The sequence below is a fragment of the Lepidochelys olivacea genome (genome assembly GCF_965140295.1).
Source record: "Lepidochelys olivacea isolate rLepOli2 genome assembly, chromosome: 3".
In the NCBI taxonomy this organism is placed as follows: domain Eukaryota; kingdom Metazoa; phylum Chordata; order Testudines; family Cheloniidae; genus Lepidochelys; species Lepidochelys olivacea.
In genome coordinates this window covers 98,679,626-98,700,883 of record NC_140413.1, presented here as the reverse complement: position 1 = coordinate 98,700,883, position 21,258 = coordinate 98,679,626, and the positions used below count along the sequence as shown (strand labels likewise).

Below are 21,258 nucleotides of genomic sequence, written 5' to 3'. Positions count from 1 at the left end.
TTACAAGGTTAAAGCAGGTAAACCTAAGTACATAAATGAGTTACAATCTTAAAGTTTCAAAAGGAAATACAAGCCTCTTTAGTAAGGAAGCTCTCTATATCTTTTGGAGCTAACTCAGGCTAAGTAGCTGGGGTTCTCTTGCTTATGCCTAGAAAAATTCCCCCCCCCCCCCGAGTCCAAGCAGTATAGAGATAATTGGTTCCATCTTGTTAGGGGGTTTTATACCTCTCCTGCCTTGTGCTGCAAGCTCAGCAGATGGGAAGAATCCACTTGCATGACTCGTCTACGTGGGGGTGGGTTGAGGGGAGAGCAGAACAAACATCTTTTGTCTTCTTTAATGTCCCACAGTACTCCATCAGGTATTAATGGACCTTTCCTGTTAGGAAGGCCATAACACTTTCTGTTGAAGGTCAGCATATCACACTAATTAATGACTCTCTCCTGTCCACAAGAGACAGATCTTCCAGGGAAATGGGACCAAGGCTGTGGAACTTGCTGCCATAGGAAAAAAGAATGGCCACCACCCCCTGTACCACAATCAAAACTGAATTCAAATCCTGTCTCATTGACGTAGCTTGCCTGCAATAACCCTCTGTAAGATGACAGCATTCTCACACTTTAATACATGTATAAAGTCATATTGGTGGGATTGTTTTAAGCATCTTTATTATGTCAGTACTAAAAAGAGAGATTTGTGTACTGATGCAGTCACAGCAGTGAAATGAGGACAGATACATGCATAGAATTAAACAGCAGGCCAGTACATTTATTAAACTTTAGCACAGGGGAGGTCAACCATACTCTCCTACACCAGGCATGTAATTGGTTGCAGTGCAGGGTTTACAGGGCTTTTTTACCACATAACCTATAACTCGGGGTATCATAGAACATAGGGTTAGAAGGGACCACAAGGGGCATCTAGTCTAATCCCCTGCCAAGATGCAGGATTTGTTGTGTCTAAACCATCAAAGACAGATGGCTCCATCCAGCCCCCTTCTGAAAACCTCCAGTGAAGGAGTTTTTATTTCCTCCCTAGGCAGTCTGTTCCTTTCTCCTACTGTTCTTACTGTTAAATTAAATCTCAGGAACAATGTCCTAAATCTGCTGTGCTGTAATTTGAACCCATTGCCTCTTGTCCTCCCTCTGTGGCAAGAGAGAACAAATTTTTTCCATCTCTTTTATGGCAGCCTGTCAGGTATTTGAAGATTATTATCATGTCCCCACCTCCCCCCTTAATCGTCTCTTTTCGAAAATAAACATACCCAGTTTCTTCAGCCTTTGCTCATATGGCCTGCATTCCATCCCTTTGATAATCTTTGTCACTTGCCTCTGGATCCTTTCCAGTTTCTCTACATCCTTTCCATACGTTGATGACCAAAATTGGACACGTATTTCAGCAGAGGCCTAACCAGCGCTGAATAGAGCGATACTGTCATCCCCTGTGACTTGCATGTTATGCCTCTGTTAATGCCTAAAATTGCATTTGCTTTTTTTGCAGCAGCATCACCATATTGTTGACTCGGGTTGAGTTTGTGATCCACCACAACTCCCACATCCTTCTCAGCAGTGGTGCTGCCAAGCCAGTTACCCCCTATTCTGTATTTGTGCATTTGTTTTTTCTTCCCTAAATGTAGCACCTTACATTTGTCTTCACTGAATTTCGTTTTGTTGTGCATAGCCCAGTTCTCCATTTTATCACGATCCTTTTGAATTTTATCTCTGTCTTCCAAAGTGTTTGCACCCCCGCCCCCGCTTTGTGTCATTTGCCAAATACATGCCTTTCCATGGCAAGGCAGCAGTAGATACACTAATTACACTCTGGTCAGTTTCACAGTCTGGTTGTGCAAGGCTCTGGCAAAATCTCTATGTATAGGAGCAGCCCAGAAATTCTTTGCTGCTCCTGTTGGTGGAGGGTGGAACAGGAAGTAGGAGCAGATGTGAAGTAGTGAAGAAGTGCCTTTATTGCTCCCGCACATCACACTTTCCCTGTTTTGTAGCAGGAGTGAAGAATGAACTGACAATGATAATATCAAACTGCACCTACTCCTGTCAAAGCCACTGTGGAAATGCTACTTGCAACATCACGAGAACAATTTTCTTTTGTGGAATTGTACTGCAGGGGGAGTTCAGGAATATGTGGGGAGTATGACTCCAACTGGAATTTAAATTCCTATTAATTAAGTTTCCTTACTTGTGTGTAAGGAGATGTCTGGCCCACCTAAAATGGTATTTTCAGAGTTTAATCCTATGTATAGTGCTGAAAATAAACTTTAGTCCAATGGAAACAGACTAACATTAATTACAAGTTAAGAAACATGTTTCTGTGTTGTATCCATAAGTAGCAAGTCTAGAAGAAGTCAAATATACAAATGGCATGGAACTATAGTACATTAAGTAATAAATATTCCATTCAATCATCAAACCTTGTGGAAAGTTCAGCTTAAATGAAAAAGCAATGTGCCATATATCTCCTGCACTCTCCACTGTGGATTCTGTAGAAATGAGTGTTGTAAACCTTTTTTTTCCTTTCTTTTTGTCAGGTAATATTTGAAGCTGAAGTCTCAGATGGGAGAAATGGCTACATTGCCATTGATGACATCCAGGTTCTGAGTTACCCTTGTGGTAAGTCGTGATTAAGGGCAGCATTTTTCTCTGTCTTTTCAGGATGTGCTCAATGTTGGCTCAGACTGCTGAGTTTTCATTGCTTGATCATTGCTGTTCTTTGTTCCTTCTGTAGAATTTCTATTACAGCTTACAGGAATGAATATTGGGGTGGCACAGTAGTGATTTCACTAGGTAAAAATCTTTTTGTCTAGCAGAAATAAAGCATTGCATGAAAATAAAAGTGTAACTCTTCAGTGGTTGCCTTTTTGAGTGATAGATGTGGACAGTAAAATTGAAATTTCTTCCATTAAAAGTATATATACTGATTTGTGCTAATTTTAAATTGGTTAGCGTATTTAAGTCTGAGGGCTGTTAGACAACTTAATAAAGGTATGAAACCTGAGTGAGAACTATGTATCTTCTGGTTTCCAATTATTGTAGGCCATTATGAATAGGGACAGACTGTATGCATTTAAATGTAGGTTTCACTCTTGCTCTCCTAATCCTGGAATAAATCCTAGGCCAGTGGCGCAATAGCTCAGCAAACATTGGACCAATACACATGGGAAAAAATCATGTCTATGCAGTTCTCTGATTTGTAGCTACTTTTCTTGTTAATTCTGTCCCATTCTACTTTACCTGCCCAACCAACATGTCCCCTTCAAAAGTGCTATTTTGTTGTAGCGTATCCCTGTGGCTGATAGCTTAACTACTTTCTCCACAGATACACAAGTTTCTGAAGCCAGTGCTCACTAAGAGATGCCAAATAATAAAGATGTGATTGCAAACTCAAATTCCCTTTATGCTCTTTCCCCACCTAAAAACGACTAAGGCTAAGAGCATTGCACTCTCAGGGCTTACAGCCCTACTCAGCCTAAGGAGTTATTGAGTCTCTTGCCTTTTTATATTTCAGCAAGGCCAGCTACAGGGACTCGCCTAAAAACAGATGCTTCAAAAAGAGCTCTGCTGGGTAAACAAGTGGTAAAAGAAAAAGGTAGTCAAATATAGTCTTGACAGCAGATTATCAACATGATACAGTATTCAAATAAACCATGTCTGCTTAGTGATGCTTATCCCATTCTCTTTTCAAATTGCTTTTTTTTAAAGAAAGCATGAATGAGACTTCAGTTTAACTGGTTATGTAGGTAAAAAAGTGTGCGAGAGCTATAACGTGCATCTTTCAATTGTGACCATCAGTTTTCTTCAGCTCAATAATTCAGTTAGGTGGTTTTGCCACAGATCTTTCATTGAGTCTGTGCAGATGTATAAACTGTGTTCTATCAGCCATTGGAATGTTACCATATTTAATGGCACAGAAAACATTTGTCTTCTGAGGGAGGAAAGAGCTCAAAATTACATTGCATTAACTCTTAATACAGTATCATGAATACAACAAATTAAATCTCACTTCCCCCCAAAATTGTTTTACTTGTTGTGAGGGATTACAGTATGTCAGGTGGAATACAATGGAAATACAATGGAAGAATTTTTGTGATGTCTTTCTCACATTTTTGCATTTATTCTCCTTTGCTTTAGTTTGTAAATTATTTTATTATGACTCATGTGCAACATACAGTAGTAGAATCACTGGGGGAGAGGAGGAAAGAGCAAAAATGCTTTTTCTTGAATTAAAATGAAACAAAAATCACTTTCTTTCATATGAGATTAGTTGTAGCCAAAGGTTGTCATAATATGTATTTTTTGGGAGAAAGTAATGTATTTTTTTTTTATTAGTGAGCACTATTTGTAATTTTATTTTTTCACCTCCACAGATAAATCTCCACATTTCTTGAGGCTGGGGGATGTAGAGGTCAATGCAGGACAGAATGCTACATTTCAATGCATTGCTACAGGGCGGGATGCAGTGAATAACAAGTTATGGCTGCAGGTAAGGCTAACTCATCCAAGTCTGTTTGAATAAAGAACAAACTTATTGTTGAATATGAAATATTTTAATTCAGTGTTTTTTCTTTTTAAATCTTGGGCATGTAGAATCTTTCCTGTAAATCAAATTTGTGAATAATTTGATTACACAGAAGACCTAAACTGGAAAGATACAGGAACAAATTATCAAACAATCAATTTGTAAGCACTTAGAGGATAACAGGGTGATAAGTAATAGCCAGTATGGATCTCTCAAGAACAAATTTTGCCAAACCAAGCTAATTTCCTTCTTTGACAGGATTACTTCCCTACTGGAGAGCAGGGAAGCAGTAGATGATCTTGATTTTTAGTAAAACTTTTGATGCAGTCCCACAGGACATTCTCATAAGCAAACTAGGGAAATGTGGTATAGAGGAAACTACTAGTTGAAAGACCATACTCATTGTAGCTATCAGTGGGTCACTATCACACTGGGAGGATGGATCTAGTGTGATCTCTCTGGCCTCTGCCCTGCGTCCAACACCAGTCAATATTAATGACTTGGATAATGGCGTATAAAATTTGCAGGTGACCCCAAGATGGGAGGAGTTGAAGGCACTTCAGAGACAGGATTATAATTCAAAATTAGTTTGGTAGATTGGAAAATTGGTCTGAAATCAGCAAGACAAAATTCAATAAAGACAAGTGCAAAGTACTTAACTTAGGAAGGAAAATATCAAACTGGCTAGGTGGTAGTACTGCTGAAAAGGACGTGGGGGTTACAGTGGATCAGAAATTGAATGAGCCAACAATATAATGCATCTGAGAAAAAAGCAATTATTCTGGTGTGAATTAACAGGAGTATTGTATGTCAAACATAGGAGATAATTGTTCCACTCTACTTGGCACAGGTGAGGCCCCAGCTGGAGTATTGTGCATGATTCTGGGTGCCACATTTGAAGAAAGATATGGCCAAATTTGAGAGAGTCCAGAGGAGAGCAACAAAAATTATAAAAAGTTTGGAAACCCTGACCTATGAGGAAAGGTTTAAAAATGGGCATGTTTAATCTTGAGAAACGAAGATCAATGGGGATAGATGGAACCTGATAACATTCTTCAAATATGTTGAGGGCTGTTTATAAAGAGGATGGTGATCTGTTGTTCTCTGTGTCCACTGATGGTACGACAAGAAGTAATCGGCTTAATCTGCAGCAAGGATTATTTAAATTAGATGTGAGGAAAGACTTCGTAACTATAAGGATAGTTAAGCACTGAAATAGTTTACCAGGGGAGGTGACAGAATCCCTGTTATTGGAGGTTTTTAAGAGCAGATTGGACGAACACCTGTCAGTGATGATCTAGGTATACTTGGTCCTGCCTCAGTGCGGGGGGATAGACTAGGTGATCACTTGAGGTCCTCTCCAGCTCTGTGTTTCTATTATTCTATGCTAATAACTCCAAATTTTTAAAACTTGGATTAGAAAACATAAAAAGTCGTACTAGACAAATGGTTACTATGTAAGGTAACTTGTTAATGTATTCTGTCTATATGTAAATGTTTCTTTATCAAAACATGTAAGCAATGAATACCTATGGTTTGAAAGAAGAAGTTTAGTATCTAGTAAACAAAAGTGCTATATTTAGTACAGGCTTAACAGAGAGCTGTCATAACTATGATGGATGATCCTATGATAGAGAGAAATTGCAATTAATCCCTTGGGATGTGTGTGTTAAAAAGAGGGAATTTTTAACCTGACACTATGAAATTGCCATGCCTTTGCATGATAGGAGAAAGATTTGTATAAATATACAAGTATATGTTCTAAAGTAAACAATGTCTAAAATCAGAATATTGTTTGCCCCTCACAAAGCTATGAGAATTTTTTACTCAGTTTAGAAAAAGCAAGTTGTTAGGAAAGATTACGGGCATAGACAGCCTTTTCAAGAATGGTTTCTCATTGCTTGATGTAGATGAAAGTTGAAGAACTAATCAAAACTTACCCCATTATTTCAGTGTGTGTATACATTGTGCCTGGTAACAGCGAGTTTGCAGTGTGCACAATCCTTAATTATTTTGAAAAATTGAAAATTGCTCCTTCAAGCAGAACGTTTTGATATTTAAAAAATCTGAATTTCAAAAATACAGTTTTAAAATCTAGAAAGTACCAAATGTAAAGCTGTATACTTCATAGTAAGTCAGACACTGCCAAAATGAAACATAATCAATTTTTCCCAATCAGGGTCTGACTTCTAACCCAGTTGAGAAAGGAGATGACCATCTTTGGGTGTATATATAGCCAGGAGATACACCTGAAGTCCAAAATAAAGACGGAGGAAATTTTTCTTTTGGGTAGAACGTGAGAGAGACTGACTTCTAGATAAATAGGACACAGAAAATATTCCAAGAACAGATAATCGCAATGTGCTACAGTGTGAAAAATGAATACAGAACCAAAAGTGATTGCATTGCATTTCACATTAGTAAGTCAGTGTAGTAAATAGATATCATATCACCAGGAATTATTTGTTTTGCAAGTCTTTCTGCTAAGTACAAACCATTATTTAAATTGAACAAATATAAAATGTACTTATTGAGAAAGAGCAGTTCAATTTCTGAGCATTGTGTGTTTTATGTGCCCAATTTGGCAAAGTTAAATTAAATTAACCTTGATTATTTTATGACAGATAAGGTTATAACAATGAGAGTATAAAGAAACAATGTAAAGCGCCACTTTCAGCACAGATAATTGCTCAACAAGGCCTGACAGTGAGAGCCAACTGGAATTTTTCCATACCACTCTGTCCTCCAAGTAAGATAACTTTGACTGATTATCCCTTATAACTTTTCTTTTCCCTGCAAGAAAGCCAGTTAGCAGCCAAAACTGCTTTGAAAACATTTGTTCTCTCTTCACCCAGTTCATAGATTTTACTGGGTAGATCACAGAAGTGGATACTTTCTTATCTTATAAAATGCTAAGAATATCCTTTCATTTGTTGGCTGACATCTTGGGACTAGAAGGGTCTTTTGCCCTTCAAATAACTTTCTTTGTTAATGTTTATAAAGTGCTTTGCGACCTTGCTATAAAAATGGCTGTTTGATAGAAGTCACCTCAATTTTTCAAATGCAGAACTCTACTCGTATTTTACTTTAAACTCCACTAGTTCTGTCACCATTTCCTCACCGCCCCATATCTTCCTTTCTCATCATTCAAATCTTTGCTCTGTTTCCCCAGCACGGCCATGCTAATCATTAATTTTACCTGTCAAAATACTTTCTTCACTGTTTGGAAAACATTGCTGGTTATCAATCTTGCTGTGCATAGTTTTGAGCAAACATCAGTTTGACCCATTTTCCTTGAAACTGGTGTAAAGGTGGGATACGGACCACATGGAGTGTACAAGTGTGTGACTTGGTAAAGGTCCACATATACCCTTTGTCCAAACTAGCAAACTTAGATTCTAAAGTTTCAGTACTAAGAAGAAAACCACCAACAGATCAAATCAAATGCCTAAATAATTGTTTTTGTGGGCCTGGAGCAGAAGCATTCCAGGAATGCGTCTTCTCTTAGAGCAGCAAGGCCAGCTAGGGTGTGAAGAGAGATGCTTTAATAGCATGCTATGTTTAAAATAATAATATAATAATAATAAGAAGAAGAACCTTTTTTGTCATAATAGTTGAATGTGAAAAGATCTTCCCTTTTGAAAATTTCGAATAAGGCATTCTACATGAGATGTAATGATATGAAATGACATTTGGGGAGACTGGGGCTGTTCATGCCAGAAATGCTCTCTGACACAAAGATCCTGTTTGGTTACATTGAAGCTATAGAGTAGTAGTTTTGCAGCCGTGGGGTTATTTAAAGAAAGTAATGACTGTCTCTTCCTGTTCTTTGGGTATTTCTAAGTGAAGGATTAAAATAAATAAAGAACTTTAAAAAGAAACAGCAGAACCCCCTCTGCCCTTTCACTCTTTCCCATCTCCTTCAGTGAAATTAGGCAAATCATTTTTATTTATTTATTTTGTGGGACGCAGCTAGTGGTATGATCAACGACAGTAGCACAAACAGTAATGCTGCATTTTAGAAAGGCTTATTTTTATAACTTCAGAAATCAGAGGTGTTAGAAATTGTGCATTATGTGCATGCCACTGTATGATATTTGTTGTTGCATATGTGTATATGTATGTATGTATATATATAATTTTAAGTGTGTACACTTGTATGAATATAAAATCATGAGTATAGGTAGTGTGTTCCAATACACCAAACCCCTTATTATATGCATATATATAATGCTGTAAGATCCAAAGGCTTTTCACAGACTCAGATTTTTGTGAGCATTACAGAAAGACGAGTAAGGACTGGTCTTGAGATGGACCTTTTTTGGATCTCACACTTTATTTTTTTTAATCAGATAGCACTTGTTTTTTCTTTTTTTCAATTTCACAGTTGCATTGGACTGAGGTTGGGAGAAACAGGATTTTGACACTGAAAGATAAGTAATGCGGAGAACAAAAGTGCTTGGAAAGATGGCAGCTGCATTAATATAAAGCAGATAGCTATCTGACTAGATCAGTGGTGCCCCAAACTTTTCCTGTCGCACCCCCCCTACCAGTAATGGAATCTGTCTGCTGCCCCCTCCATTACTGCACAGTTGGCCCCGTAGTTTGGGGACCACTGGACTAGATAAAGAGCCTTAGCTGGTTCAGTACCACATTGTGAGAATATTGAATGTTAAATATGGGGATATGAGAGAGAAACAGCTTTCAAAATTGCACCTCTTCCTTCCTCAGCAAGTGTGCAACACACAGTTATTACAGTACCATGGCTATTCTTTTTATTTACAGAAATAAATACTTTAACTTGCCCATAATTATAAACAAATACAGTAGGAGAACATCAAAGGTTTGTACATTTTTGTTTTAGTTGAGCATTCCAAAATATGGATGCTTGTGTAAAGCTTTCTCACATATATCTGAATTCTTGAGATGTTTCTTCTCTGTCCACCTTTCCCCATTTCCCTTAAGATACTGTTACAGGTAAAAATAACAGACATTCTGTCCCTCCTGCCACCGCCAAAGTTCCCACTGCAGGGCCTCACAGGCTTGCAAGACACTTATTTGGATTCAGTGGTAGCTGGGGCCACTATAGCCGCTAGAGTTTCTGGACTCAGAGATGTGATTATTCAAAACTGAGATGGCAATTTAATACCCCAGCCTGGAGGCAGAAATGTTCAGAGAACTAGCACTAATGTTCAGGTTGGTTCTTATTTTCTTGCTGAGCTTATTTCCAGCTATGGTTACATACTATAGGCCCTCTCCTAGTGTAATGTCATTAATCACACATACGGGGTTGCCAACCCTCCAGGATTGTCCAGGAGTCTCCAGGATTTAAAGATTCAACCTTTAATTAAAGATTGTCATGGGGTGAAACCTCCAGGAAGACGACTAACCAAAATTGGCAACCTGTATGCACACTAAGTTGTCTGTCTTTTTGTGAAAGTTAAGACCAGCACATGTTGAAATTCCTTTGTTGAAGGAGTCCAGAGGTGTACACATCTGTGTTTAATTTTATGCTTAATGCATATTAACCATGGAGAATCATAAAAGTACGGCCAGTTGTACACTCTGACACTACCCACTTCTGTTCTAGTGTCTGTGTATTTTTTTAATGTAATAAGTTAAAAGTGACTTTCTTCCAGATGCAATATTTCCTTTTCATTGTTTACTATTCTTTTTGCCTCACTCCTCTGTTCATCTTGAATTGTTGTCTTTGTTATGTTAATATGGAAGCCCCCTTGGGTGGAGATCTTTATATTTGTATTGTATTTATTTATTTTGGGGTGTAAAGTACCATGCACACCAGTGGACCTATGCTAATAAATAGCAAGCAAACCCAAGTGCTTAGCTGTGCATTGTGCCTGTTCTCTGGACACTGCTAAATGTTAGGTATCCAAGAAAATAGGCAGAGCAAAGGCAATTATTGATTCAGAGAACATGCTAAGCACTGATTTTTTTTTTCTTCCAAAGAGAACTTATAATAATGAGAGTTTAAATGGTCAAAATAGCATTACAAGTTTGTCCCCGTTCCCTCACCCTCAGCATGGAGAAGTGTGGTTTGTGCATTAGATGCTTCAGTGTAGTACTAAGCAAGTACAATGTAGAGGTAGACTGACTTCATATGGCTAGTCAGAATGGATAGGAAGATGACATTTACATGCTTTGAATATTACTTGTTCCTTTAATCCAATAAGGATATCAGAGGAATAGGTTTGTGGGTGCTGGGTTTTGTTTTTCTTCACCAGAAGCAGGCTGCATTTTGAGTTGGGAGCAATTGTGACTCCCATATGGCCAATCAGATTTTACAGTCTCTTATCAATGGCCAGTATAACTGAACATCTATGAGGAACAGAGAATAGAGCCGTTTGCTGGAACATCTGTTAAACCATATGCCTTGGCTCCAGGTTCAGTTGGAGATAACTGAAACACTAATGAGTCCATCCATCATTGCTGAGCTTGGCATTAACACCTCATTGGATTGGGCAGAGAAGCTTGTCTTAACTTTGCAGTTCAGTGTGTTTTGCCATGGTCTTGGGTGATACCATTTGCTTTGATGAATCTCAGATTAGAAACTCTATTGCATGTGTTTAGAAGTTTAAAGTGTGACTGGCAATCCTGTGCAGATTGCCTTCAAAGCACTGGCAATTGGGCCAATCTGTCAGCAACAGCACGAGGTGCTGGCTAACTGCCTCCTCAGTTTGCTTGCCAAGCCTGGCAAGTCAGCGCATGGTTTCACCCTCGGAGAGTCTCATCAGCATTAACGCAGTGTGATACATCTCTTCCCTCAGCCAGAGGAAAATGTCATTCCTTGTGGAGTAACAGATAATTAAAGCAATTGCCTGAAAGTAATCTTTGCAAAAGTGAAATTAGGAGGCATTATGCAAATTGCTGTGAAAACAGTGGTGTTATCAAGTGAGGGGCTAACTGTGCAGTTGACTTGGCAAGACTCAAACAGCTGACCACATGATGTTATCCTTTTTGGAAAATGTATATACCATAACTCACAATGCTTTGTTTACCATCTCACTCTCAGTTTTTAGTACCATTGCCACTGAACGTGGTTTGAAACAACCTTCACTTCCCACAGGGCATTTACCAATCTGACCCATCTTCTCTCTTCTAGTATCCTCCCCACCATGCTGCATGTACACATATCTTGGAAGATTCCTTTACAGAGCTCCACACTTCAGGCATATCCAAGTAACATTGTACTTTTAGCTGATTGGCCTGTCGCCTGGAAGCAACATACCACTGGCATGCAAGAAACCCAGAGCTGAGAAAAAACTTTACAAGTTATGCTTCTGGGATAGCAGGTGGAGAGTGTCAGTTGTGACAACATACTTGAAAGTACGGAGAGAGTGTTCCATACAGAGGAAAGAAGTGCCCGAAATTGAAAGCAAGAGGCAACAGGAAGCAGAGAGTTGTCAGGGAGGAGTAGGAACTCCAGAAAAAAATAGGCCATGCTCAAATACTTGGCAAATTTTGTCTCCAGAAGATAATACATGGCTATGGTTAATTTAGCTTTATTTAGGCCAGTTATTAATTATCAGTTTCTTTTTTATGTTTCTGATCCCACACTATACTTCTATAGCCTTTCTAATATAACTTTACATTTAAATTTGAGACAGCATTACATTTTAAGAGATTTTACTTTGTTTAAATGGGTGGGGGGTTGGAGGGGAGGGGGGTAGACTGAAAGATTTGCTATTGTGTACTTGAAATCATTTTTCTGCCCCCTACAGAATGACTTTCCTGAGATGGGCTTCATATTTTATTTTAATACTGACCTATGGCACCCTGCGATCAGTGCAGGTTAAATTGGAATGGAATAAGCTTCCTAATGATGCTACAAAGCATCTGTTGTTTTGCCTAGTGTTTCATACGACCCTGGACTGGTAGATGTCCTAAAGAACATTCAGTATGTTGAGACACATAGGGGCAGCTGTTGATACTCATTCCCTAAAACATGTGGCACTGTAGAACCAAAATCTAGATTCTCTGCCATTTTTATTTGACAGCCACTCATCAAGTTTGTTAATACTTTATTTTTTGTCTAATTTATGAAGGGTTGTCTAACTCGTGAAGATGCTACTTATCATTCTGAGGTGTTAAAGAAAAAAATATTTTGAGTGAAAAAACAAAAACAAAAAGTTTAATGATGAACTTCAGCAGAGATCCTTGAGAGTGGTATGTTCTCTGCAAAGGTTGCCATATGAATACTCGTACCCCAGGGAAGTAACAGGCTTCTGCAGCTTACCAATACTGTCCACCTGTTGCTGTTACTGCTTAAGAGAGTTCAGCATAGGTTTTTTTATCTCCTTTTCCTTGAACGCAGATATTAATAATTATGTGCTCAGCCTCATTCAGCTTCTGACAATGATTTGTATCTGTCTTTACTCAGCGTATTGATTGCTGTTATTCTTGGTACTGAGTGTTCTGCAAATTGCTTGAAAAGAAATTAATTCCCTGTTATAAGACAGAGTAGCTTCATCTTCTTCCATCTCACAAATTCCTACTCTTCAGGCCATGTATCAGTGTTCAGATTGGCTTTCCTAGTCGAACAGGCAGCCCTGTCATAACTGTTTACTTTACCAGACAAGGAACACAACCTGATCTTAATTAGCGAAGGTTACTTTTCTGCTGGAAAACTGAGCTTCTGCCTTCCAGTCCATTATTACTGTATTCCTTAGTGTACTGCTGTTATAGAAAATTGCTTTTAAAGATTTCTTGCTGCTTTATCTTTTTCTCTTGTTAGAAAGTTAATTGGCAAAAGTCCCTTTGATGTGGTTTTCCACTACCACGAATATTTTCCTGTCTTGAAAGCATTTAATGTCTCTTCTTGTTCACTTTCACACTGGCACACAGTAGCCTAGTGAAACATGCTTCAGGATGTTGCTGCTGTCCTTCAGACCCAGTTCTGCAAATTAGCTGGCACTTGCAATACATTCCCCTTCTAAATATTACGTCATTCTTCAGTAGATGTCTCCTTCTACTGCAGACTTTGTGAAGAAAGTTCCTTTTCCAGTTTTCCTGATTGTTCGTGGTCTGCTCCTGGTTTTCCTCTCTACACAGTAGTTTTTAATTTCTTAACTAATTTCTGTCAGATAGGAGACAGGCCCATTCCCACCGTTCTTAATATGCACACTGAAGTTTTCCATTCTACCTTTAGTCTCCCCAGCTTTCTTGGTTACTGACCACTCTTTTCCGGAGTAATGATGCTTTTGAAAGGGAAGTGAAAGAATATGGAAACACGGAAAGTAGGATTTATCTTTAAACATCTTATTTTTGTTATCTGTGCTCTTAGCCTTTTCCCCTTATCTTTGAATTCTTCAGTTAAGGGTGGGCTGATGAATGCTATATTCTGAAGAACTGTTCTACTAAGGGAAGCCTGCCGATATCCCTAAACATGTTTCTGAAGACTTGTTAGTGTTTCTCATTTATTCTGTGGTATCACACTTTATTGACTCCTATACTACTGCTATATAGTAACATTAGCCACTGAAAATACAGTATTAGTCTGAATTCATAATACCACATTTCATATTTTCCTACTAATCCCAGTCTGTTTCATGGTGTGTGGTTTTTAAAATCCCTTGTGTCACTATACATTCCATCTTTGATGCTGTCTGTCATTTAAACCTGAACAGAGCTCCTGCCCCCACCCAACATTTGAGTAGCCTCTCAGACAAATACCAATCTCCCCCTGGATCCTTGGCTTGAATGTCTTAGTTATTTTACCTTTCAACTACACCAAATGCTATATTCCTCCTGGTTTGAATTTAATTCTGCCTCACTTAACTAGGTCTTCTAATGTTCAGTAGCTAACAGTCATTTAGTCTGCACTATAGTGCTTGCAGTTGTCATCTATGTAGGTGCTCCCTAGGGATGTCTTATTCCAACTAACATTGGACCACTGTATATGCTCTTCTTGGGGATTCACTGTCAGATTCGCTGCTGATTATCATGCTCAGAGTCGGATCATTGACCATGTATAATGTGTTATGGTCCCTTCTTTCTCCTGCTGCCATTTTGTAGTTTCCTATTAAACTGTCATAAGAATTGTGTTATCATAACTTTGAATTTTGCCTTGCATACTTCCTGGTGTGTGGTAACTTGAAGGGAGTACTCAGGTTTTATGTGGTTTAAACTTATGTGAATTAGCCAGATTAAATCAAGATGTAGTTTATAGAAACACACCCTTGTGAACTTCCTTACCTCATTGTCCATTGGTCATGGTATGTGTAATTCATCCCAACTGCCCATTAGAAGAAAATTTGAGTTTCATTGTTGATTGATTGTTGAGTAGACTCGAATTGGAATTAATTTGCAAACTGGATACAATTAACTTAGGTTTGAATAGAGACTGGGAGTGGATGTGTCATTACACAAGTAAAACTATTTTCCCCAGCCCCCACTGCTCCTTGGACGTTCCTGTTAACTGCTGGAAATGGCCCACCTTGATTATCATTACAAAAGGTCCCCCCCCCCCCCGCTCTCCTGCCAGTAATAGCTCGTCTTAAGTGATCACTCTCCTTACAGTGTGTATAATAACACCCATTTTTTCATGTTCTGTGTGTATATAAATCTCCTCACTGTATTTTCCACTGAATGCATCCGATGAAGTGAGCTGTAGCTCACGAAAGCTTATGCTCAAATAAATTGGTTAGCCTCTAAGGTGCCACTAGTACTCCTTTTCTTTTTGCGAATATAGACTAACACGGCTGCTACTCTGAATCCCCGAAGGCCTTTAAACCAGTGATGTAAGTGGTTGAGCCAGGCCCGGTGACTCTGAATCAGGAAACCACAACTGGTTTCCTGTGGCCCACTCCCTTTGCCATAGCATCTGAGTGCCCTTCGGATGTAGTGGAGAATCAGAGTCATTAGCTTTATTAAACGTAGCTTAATGGCTATGCTGATAAGGAGTGGCCATGCTCTTGCTGAACTGTTTTGTTTTGTTGAGAAGCTGGGCCTTCCATTGGTTTACTATAAATCTCTGTCCTCCTGAAAGATCAGTTGTTTGAACTTTATGGGAGAAGGGCTGTGTTAGTGTGTGTGTGTGTGGGGGGGGGGGGCGATTAGAGAAGCGGGAGAAATCCTACAGATAGAGAAGGGGCAAACAGACAGACAATGTGTGCCCCTGAGAAAAGCCTAGAGGGAGAGCTGTTTGAAAGGGTTTGGAGCTATGAGCAAAGAAATTACACATCCTGTTTGGTTCTTCCTGTGTTCGGAGAGACAAGGGCTTTGTACGTTCTTTATCTGTATCAAAGGTACCTGACCCCATTATCAATTTCCCATCCCAGAGGAAACACCTGCATGGCCCAGAACTTAGGCTCACCACGTAGGTCAAAAGTGGTAACACAAATATCTCCTTCACTTTATTGATTGTGATCCAAACAATATTTAAATCAATATTAAAGCAAAACATATATGCTGAAAGCACTTATTTATGAGAGAAGATTCATTAAAAGTCTTGAAATTTCTGCTCACCAGTTGTTGTTGTTTTTTTTGTAGATAGCCTTGCTAAAGTATAACAACAACATCATCATCCCAAAGGCCCTTGTTGGATTGGGGCCTCATTGTCCTGAGCGCTGTACAAGCATACAATGTAAAAAGTTCCCTCTACCGAAGAGCTTTACAGTCTATGAAGAAAAGACAAAATAGTGCTAGAAAGGCAACATATAAGGATCAGAGGGGTAGCCGTGTTAGTCTGGGTCTGTAAAAGTGGCAGAGTCCTGTGGCACCTTATAGACTAACAGACGTATTGGAGCATAAGCTTTCGTGGGTGAATACCCTCTTCGTTGGATGCATGTAGTGGAAATTTCCAGAGGCAGGTATAAATATGCAAGCAAGAATCAGGCTAGGGATAATGAGGTTAGTTCAATCAGGGAGGATGAGGCCCTCTTCTAGCAGTTGAGGTGTGAACACCAAAGGAGGAGAATTTGCTTTTGTAGTTGGCTAGCCATTCACAGTCTTTGTTTAATCCTGAGCTGATGGTGTCAAATTTGCAAATGAACTGAAGCTCAGCAGTTTCTCTTTGAAGTCTGGTCCTGAAGTTTTTTTGCTGCAGGTTGGCTACCTTTAAATCTGCTATTGTGTGTCCAGGGAGGTTGAAGTGTTCTCCTACAGGTTTTTGTCTATTGCCATTTGGAATAGCTGATTTGTGTGTCCATTTATCCTTTTACGTAGGGACTGTCCAGTTTGGCCCATGTACATAGTAGAGTGGCATTGCTGGCACTTGATGGTGTATATTACATTGGTGGATGTGCAGGTGAATGAACCAGTGATGGTGTCGCTGGTGTAGATATGTGGGCAGAGTTGGCATCGAGGTTTGTTGCATGGATTGGTTCCTGGGTTAGAATTACTATGGTGCGGTGTGTAGTTGCTGGTGAGAATATGCTTCAGGTTGGCGAGTTGTGTGTGGGCGAGGGCTGGCCTGCCTCCCAAGGCCTGTGAAAGTGGGGCATCATTGTCCAGGATGGGTTGTAGATCACTGATGATGCATTGGAGAGGTTTTAGCTGAGGACTGTATGTGATGGCCAGTGGAGTTCTGTTGGTTTCTTTCTTGGGCTTGTCTTGCAGCAGGAGGCTTCTGGGTACACGTCTGGCTCTGCTGATCTGTTTCCTTATTTCCTTGTGTGGGTATTGTAGTTTCGAGAATGCTTGGTGAATATCTTGTAGGTGTTGGTCTCTGTCTGAAGGGTTGGAGCAAATGCGGTTGTACCTCAGCGCTTGGCTGTAGACAATGGATTGTGTGTTGTGTCGTGGATGGAAGCTGGAGGCATGAAGGTAGGCATAGTGGTTGGTGGGTTTTCGGTATAGGGTGGTGTTAACGTGACCATCACTTATTTGCACGGTGGTGTCTAGGAAGTGGACCTCCTGTGTAGATTGGTCCAGGCTGAGGTTGATGGTGGGGTGGAAGCTATTGAAATTGTGGTGGAATTCTTCCAGGGTTTCCTTCCCATGGGTCCAGATGATGAAGCTGTCCTCAATGTAGCACAGGTAGAGAAGGGGCGTGAGTGGACGAGAGCTGAAGAAGCGTTGTTCCAGGTCAGCCATAAAAATGTTGGCATACTGTGGGGCCATGTGGGTGCCCATAGTGGTGCCACTGGTCTGGAGGTATATATTGTCATCAAATTTGAAATAATTGTGTGTGAGGATAAAGTCACAGAGCTCAGCAACCAGTTGTGCTGTGGCATCATCAGGGATACTGTTCCTGACAGCTTGTATTCCATCTGTGTGGGGGATGTTTGTGTAGAGAGCCTCTACATCCATGGTGGCTAGGATGATGTTTTCTGGAAGATCACCAATGCATTGTAGTTTTCTCAGGAAATCAGTGGTGTCACAGAGATAGCTGAGAGTGCTGGTGGCATAGGGTTTGAGTAGAGAGTCCACATATCCAGACAGTCCTTCAGTGAGAGTGCCAATGCACGAGATGATGGGGAGTCCAGAATTTCCAGGTTTGTGGATCTTGGGCAGTAGATGGAATAACTCTGGTCAGGGTTCTAAGGGTATGTTTATTTGTTCCTGTGTTAGTGTAGGGAGTGTCCTGAGTAGATTGTGCAGTTTCTTAGTGTATTTCTCAGTGGGATCTGAGGAAAATAGCCTGTAGAATTTGGCCTGTAGAATTGGAGGGTTGTCTGGCAGCCTCCTTTGGTAGTCAGACCTGTTCATGACGACAACAGCACCTCCTTTATCAGCCTCTTTGATTATAATGTCAGGATTGTTTCTGAGGCTGTGGATGACATTGTGTTCTACATGACTTAGGTTATGAGGCAAGTGATATTGTTTTTCCACAATTTCTGCTTGTGCACATCGGCGGAAGCATCCTGTTTATAAGTCCAGACTGTCATTTCGACCCTCTGGAGGAGTCCATGTGGAGTTCTTCTTCTTGTGCTGTTGGTGGGAGGGTATCTGAAAATCAGTGTGCTGTTCAGTGTTATCTTGAAAGTATTCTTTGAGCCGGAGATGGCGAAAGTAGGCTTTCAGATCACCGCAGAACTGTATCATGTTTGTGGGGGTGGCGGGGCAGAAAGAGAGTCCCCGAGATAGGACAGACTCTTCTGCCGGTCTGAGTGTGTAGCTGGATAGATTGACGATATTGCTGGGTGAGTTAGGGGTACCACTGTTGTGGCCACATGTGGCAGGTAGATTTTAGACAGCTAACGGTCGTTTTTCCTTTGTAGAAAGGTGAAGTGTGTAATGTAGATCTCCTGTCTTATTTTAGTCAAGTCTGTTTGTATGGAAGATTGGTTATTTATGAGAATCTCTAGGTTAGAGAGCTCTTTTGATGTTTTCTTGTTTCCTGTATAGGATGCTGATCAGGTGGTTCCTCCGTTTCTTTGATAGTGTGTGGCATAATCTCTCACTGTGGTCTGTGCAGTATGTAGTTAGCAATGGATTTTTCACCTTCAGTCCGTTTGGTATGATGTGCATCTGTTTGCGTTTGGAAAGGAAGATATCATCTGTCTGTACTTGTGCAAGTTTCTTCATCAGGTTGATGCAGTGCCTTGCATGGTGTTAAGTATCAGAGGGGTAGCCATGTTAAACCTTATAGACTAACAGACGTATTGGAGCATAAGCTTTTGTGGGTGAATACCCACTTCGTCAGATGCACATAGTGGAAATATTAGGAAAATGTTAAAAGTACAAAACTAGTCAGTTGCATTTTTCCCTTTGAGGATTTTTTGTTTGATTTCCCCAAACTATCTGCTACCACCCTGTCCCCTCTCTAAAGCCAACCTTCCCTGTTATTGATGTTCAGAATGTTTTCCTTTCATCTCACCTCCACCCTCCAGCAGTTGTATCTTTTTCCAAATTGAACAGGGATGTGGAAGTGTTGGACTGTACTGTGTCCAAGTTCTTCAATCCTTTTTACCACAGAGATGGTGCTTCCAGAGATGTGATCTCCAACCACCCACCTCTCAATGCTGCTACTGTAACCTCTGCAGAATGTCTTGCTCTCTGGGGATGGCCTATCTTTTCAGAAGTGATGGGGCAGCTGCCCCGTGGAGGAGGGCAATTATAAGAACGGCCATACTGGGTCAGATCAAAGGTCCATCCAATCCAGTATCCTGTCTTCCAACAGTGGCCAATGCAAGGTACCCCAGATGGAATGAACAGAACAGGTAATCATTAAGTGATCAATCCCCTGTTGCCCATTCCCAGCTTCTGGCAAACAGAGGCTAGGGACTCCATCCCTGCCTATCCTGGCTAATAGCCATTGATGAACCTATCCTCCATGAACTTATCTAGTTCTTTTTTGAACCCTGTTATAGTCTTGGCCTTCACAACATCGTCTGGCAAGGAATTCCACAGATTGACTGTGCGTTGTGTGAAAAAATACTTCCTTTTGCTTGCTTTAAACCTGCTGCCTATTAATTTCATTTGGGAGCCCCTAGTTCTTGTGTTATGAAATGGAGTAAATAACACTTCCTTATTTACTTTCTCCACACCTGTCATGATTTTATAGACCTCTATCATATCCCTCCTTAGTCGTCTCTTTTCCAAGCTGAAAAGTCCCAGTCTTATTAATCTCTCCTTATACTGCAGCCATTCCATACCTCTAATAATTTTTGTTACCTTTTTCTGAACCTTTTTCAAGTCCAATATATCTTTTTTCAGATGGAGCGACTACATCTGCATTTAGTTTTCAAGATGTTAGCGTACCATGGATTTATAAAGAGGCAATATGATATTTTCTGACTTATTATCTATTCCTTTCTTAATGATTCCCAACATCCCCGTTTGCTTTGTTGACTGCAGCTGCACATTGAGTGGATATTTTCAGAGAACGAGCCACAATGACGCCAAAATCTCTTTCTTGAGTGGCACCAGCTAATTTAGACTCCATCATTTTATATATATTTTATGTGCTAAGGGGGCTGAAATTGGAATCTAGGGGGAGCTGATAATGATTAGCAGTAGTTGGGCTGAAATTACCTACTTAGTTTCAAGGATGTAACCATCAAGAAAGGCGTATAATTGTGCCGGATTGTCTGAACTGATGACTCAGAATGATGGTATGAAACAGAGCAAAGAAAACCTTAAACTGGCTATCAAGACAAAAATTCCTGATATCCGTTGCCCATTTGGGAAAATCATGGAGTTTAAAGGAGTGCAGAGTTTTTTACAGAATTTTATAGAAAAATTATATACTTGCTATGAAATTATATAAAATAACTATTAAATATGATCAGGAAAGAAGTTATTAAATTCTACTGGTTTATAGAATATATAGGTTTCACTCCTATTAAATTCTATACAGTTTATTGATGGGTGAGGTCCGTGGACTTGTCTCCCAGTAGAAGTGAAAGGAGACTTATTGCATCAATGATTTCAAACTAGAAGGGACATAACTGTGCATTGGCATGGGTGGACTTGATGGTATACTTGGTTATGTATTTTTTTCATCTTTGATTTCTGTATAATATCAGCCAAGCTAAAATAAAATAATTTGTAGGCTCCATTTATCATATACATGCCTTCAAGACATTCCATTTCAAATCCAGATTGGAACTTTCCCAAAATTTGGGGGTGTTTGGATGTAGGGTTTTGGTTTGGTTGCATGACACTGTTGTGGGTTGGCTTTAACCTCACTGAAATTTCATTTGAGATAGTTGTAAGAATCCACTAAGTTCCTTTATGGAATCAGGTTCCTGAAATAATAAGTGCATTTGTGAAGATTTGGAAATCTGTTTGTACAATTTATTAATTCTGTGGGAGATTGTGAACTC

At 39.8% G+C, this 21,258-nt stretch overlaps 1 protein-coding gene across 11 annotated transcripts in view; it reads left to right on the top strand.

Annotated features, from left to right (window-relative positions):
- Positions 1-21,258, top strand: part of PTPRK (protein tyrosine phosphatase receptor type K) — a 581,803-nt gene that overhangs the window by 277,325 nt on the left and 283,220 nt on the right. For all 11 annotated transcript variants that reach the window (XM_084622841.1, XM_084622840.1, XM_084622838.1 and 8 more), the window contains exons 4-5: positions 2,541-2,622; positions 4,377-4,492. In XM_084622841.1, coding sequence (XP_084478967.1) covers positions 2,541-2,622; positions 4,377-4,492 — 198 coding nt within the window. The remainder of the gene's footprint in view (positions 1-2,540; positions 2,623-4,376; positions 4,493-21,258) is intronic.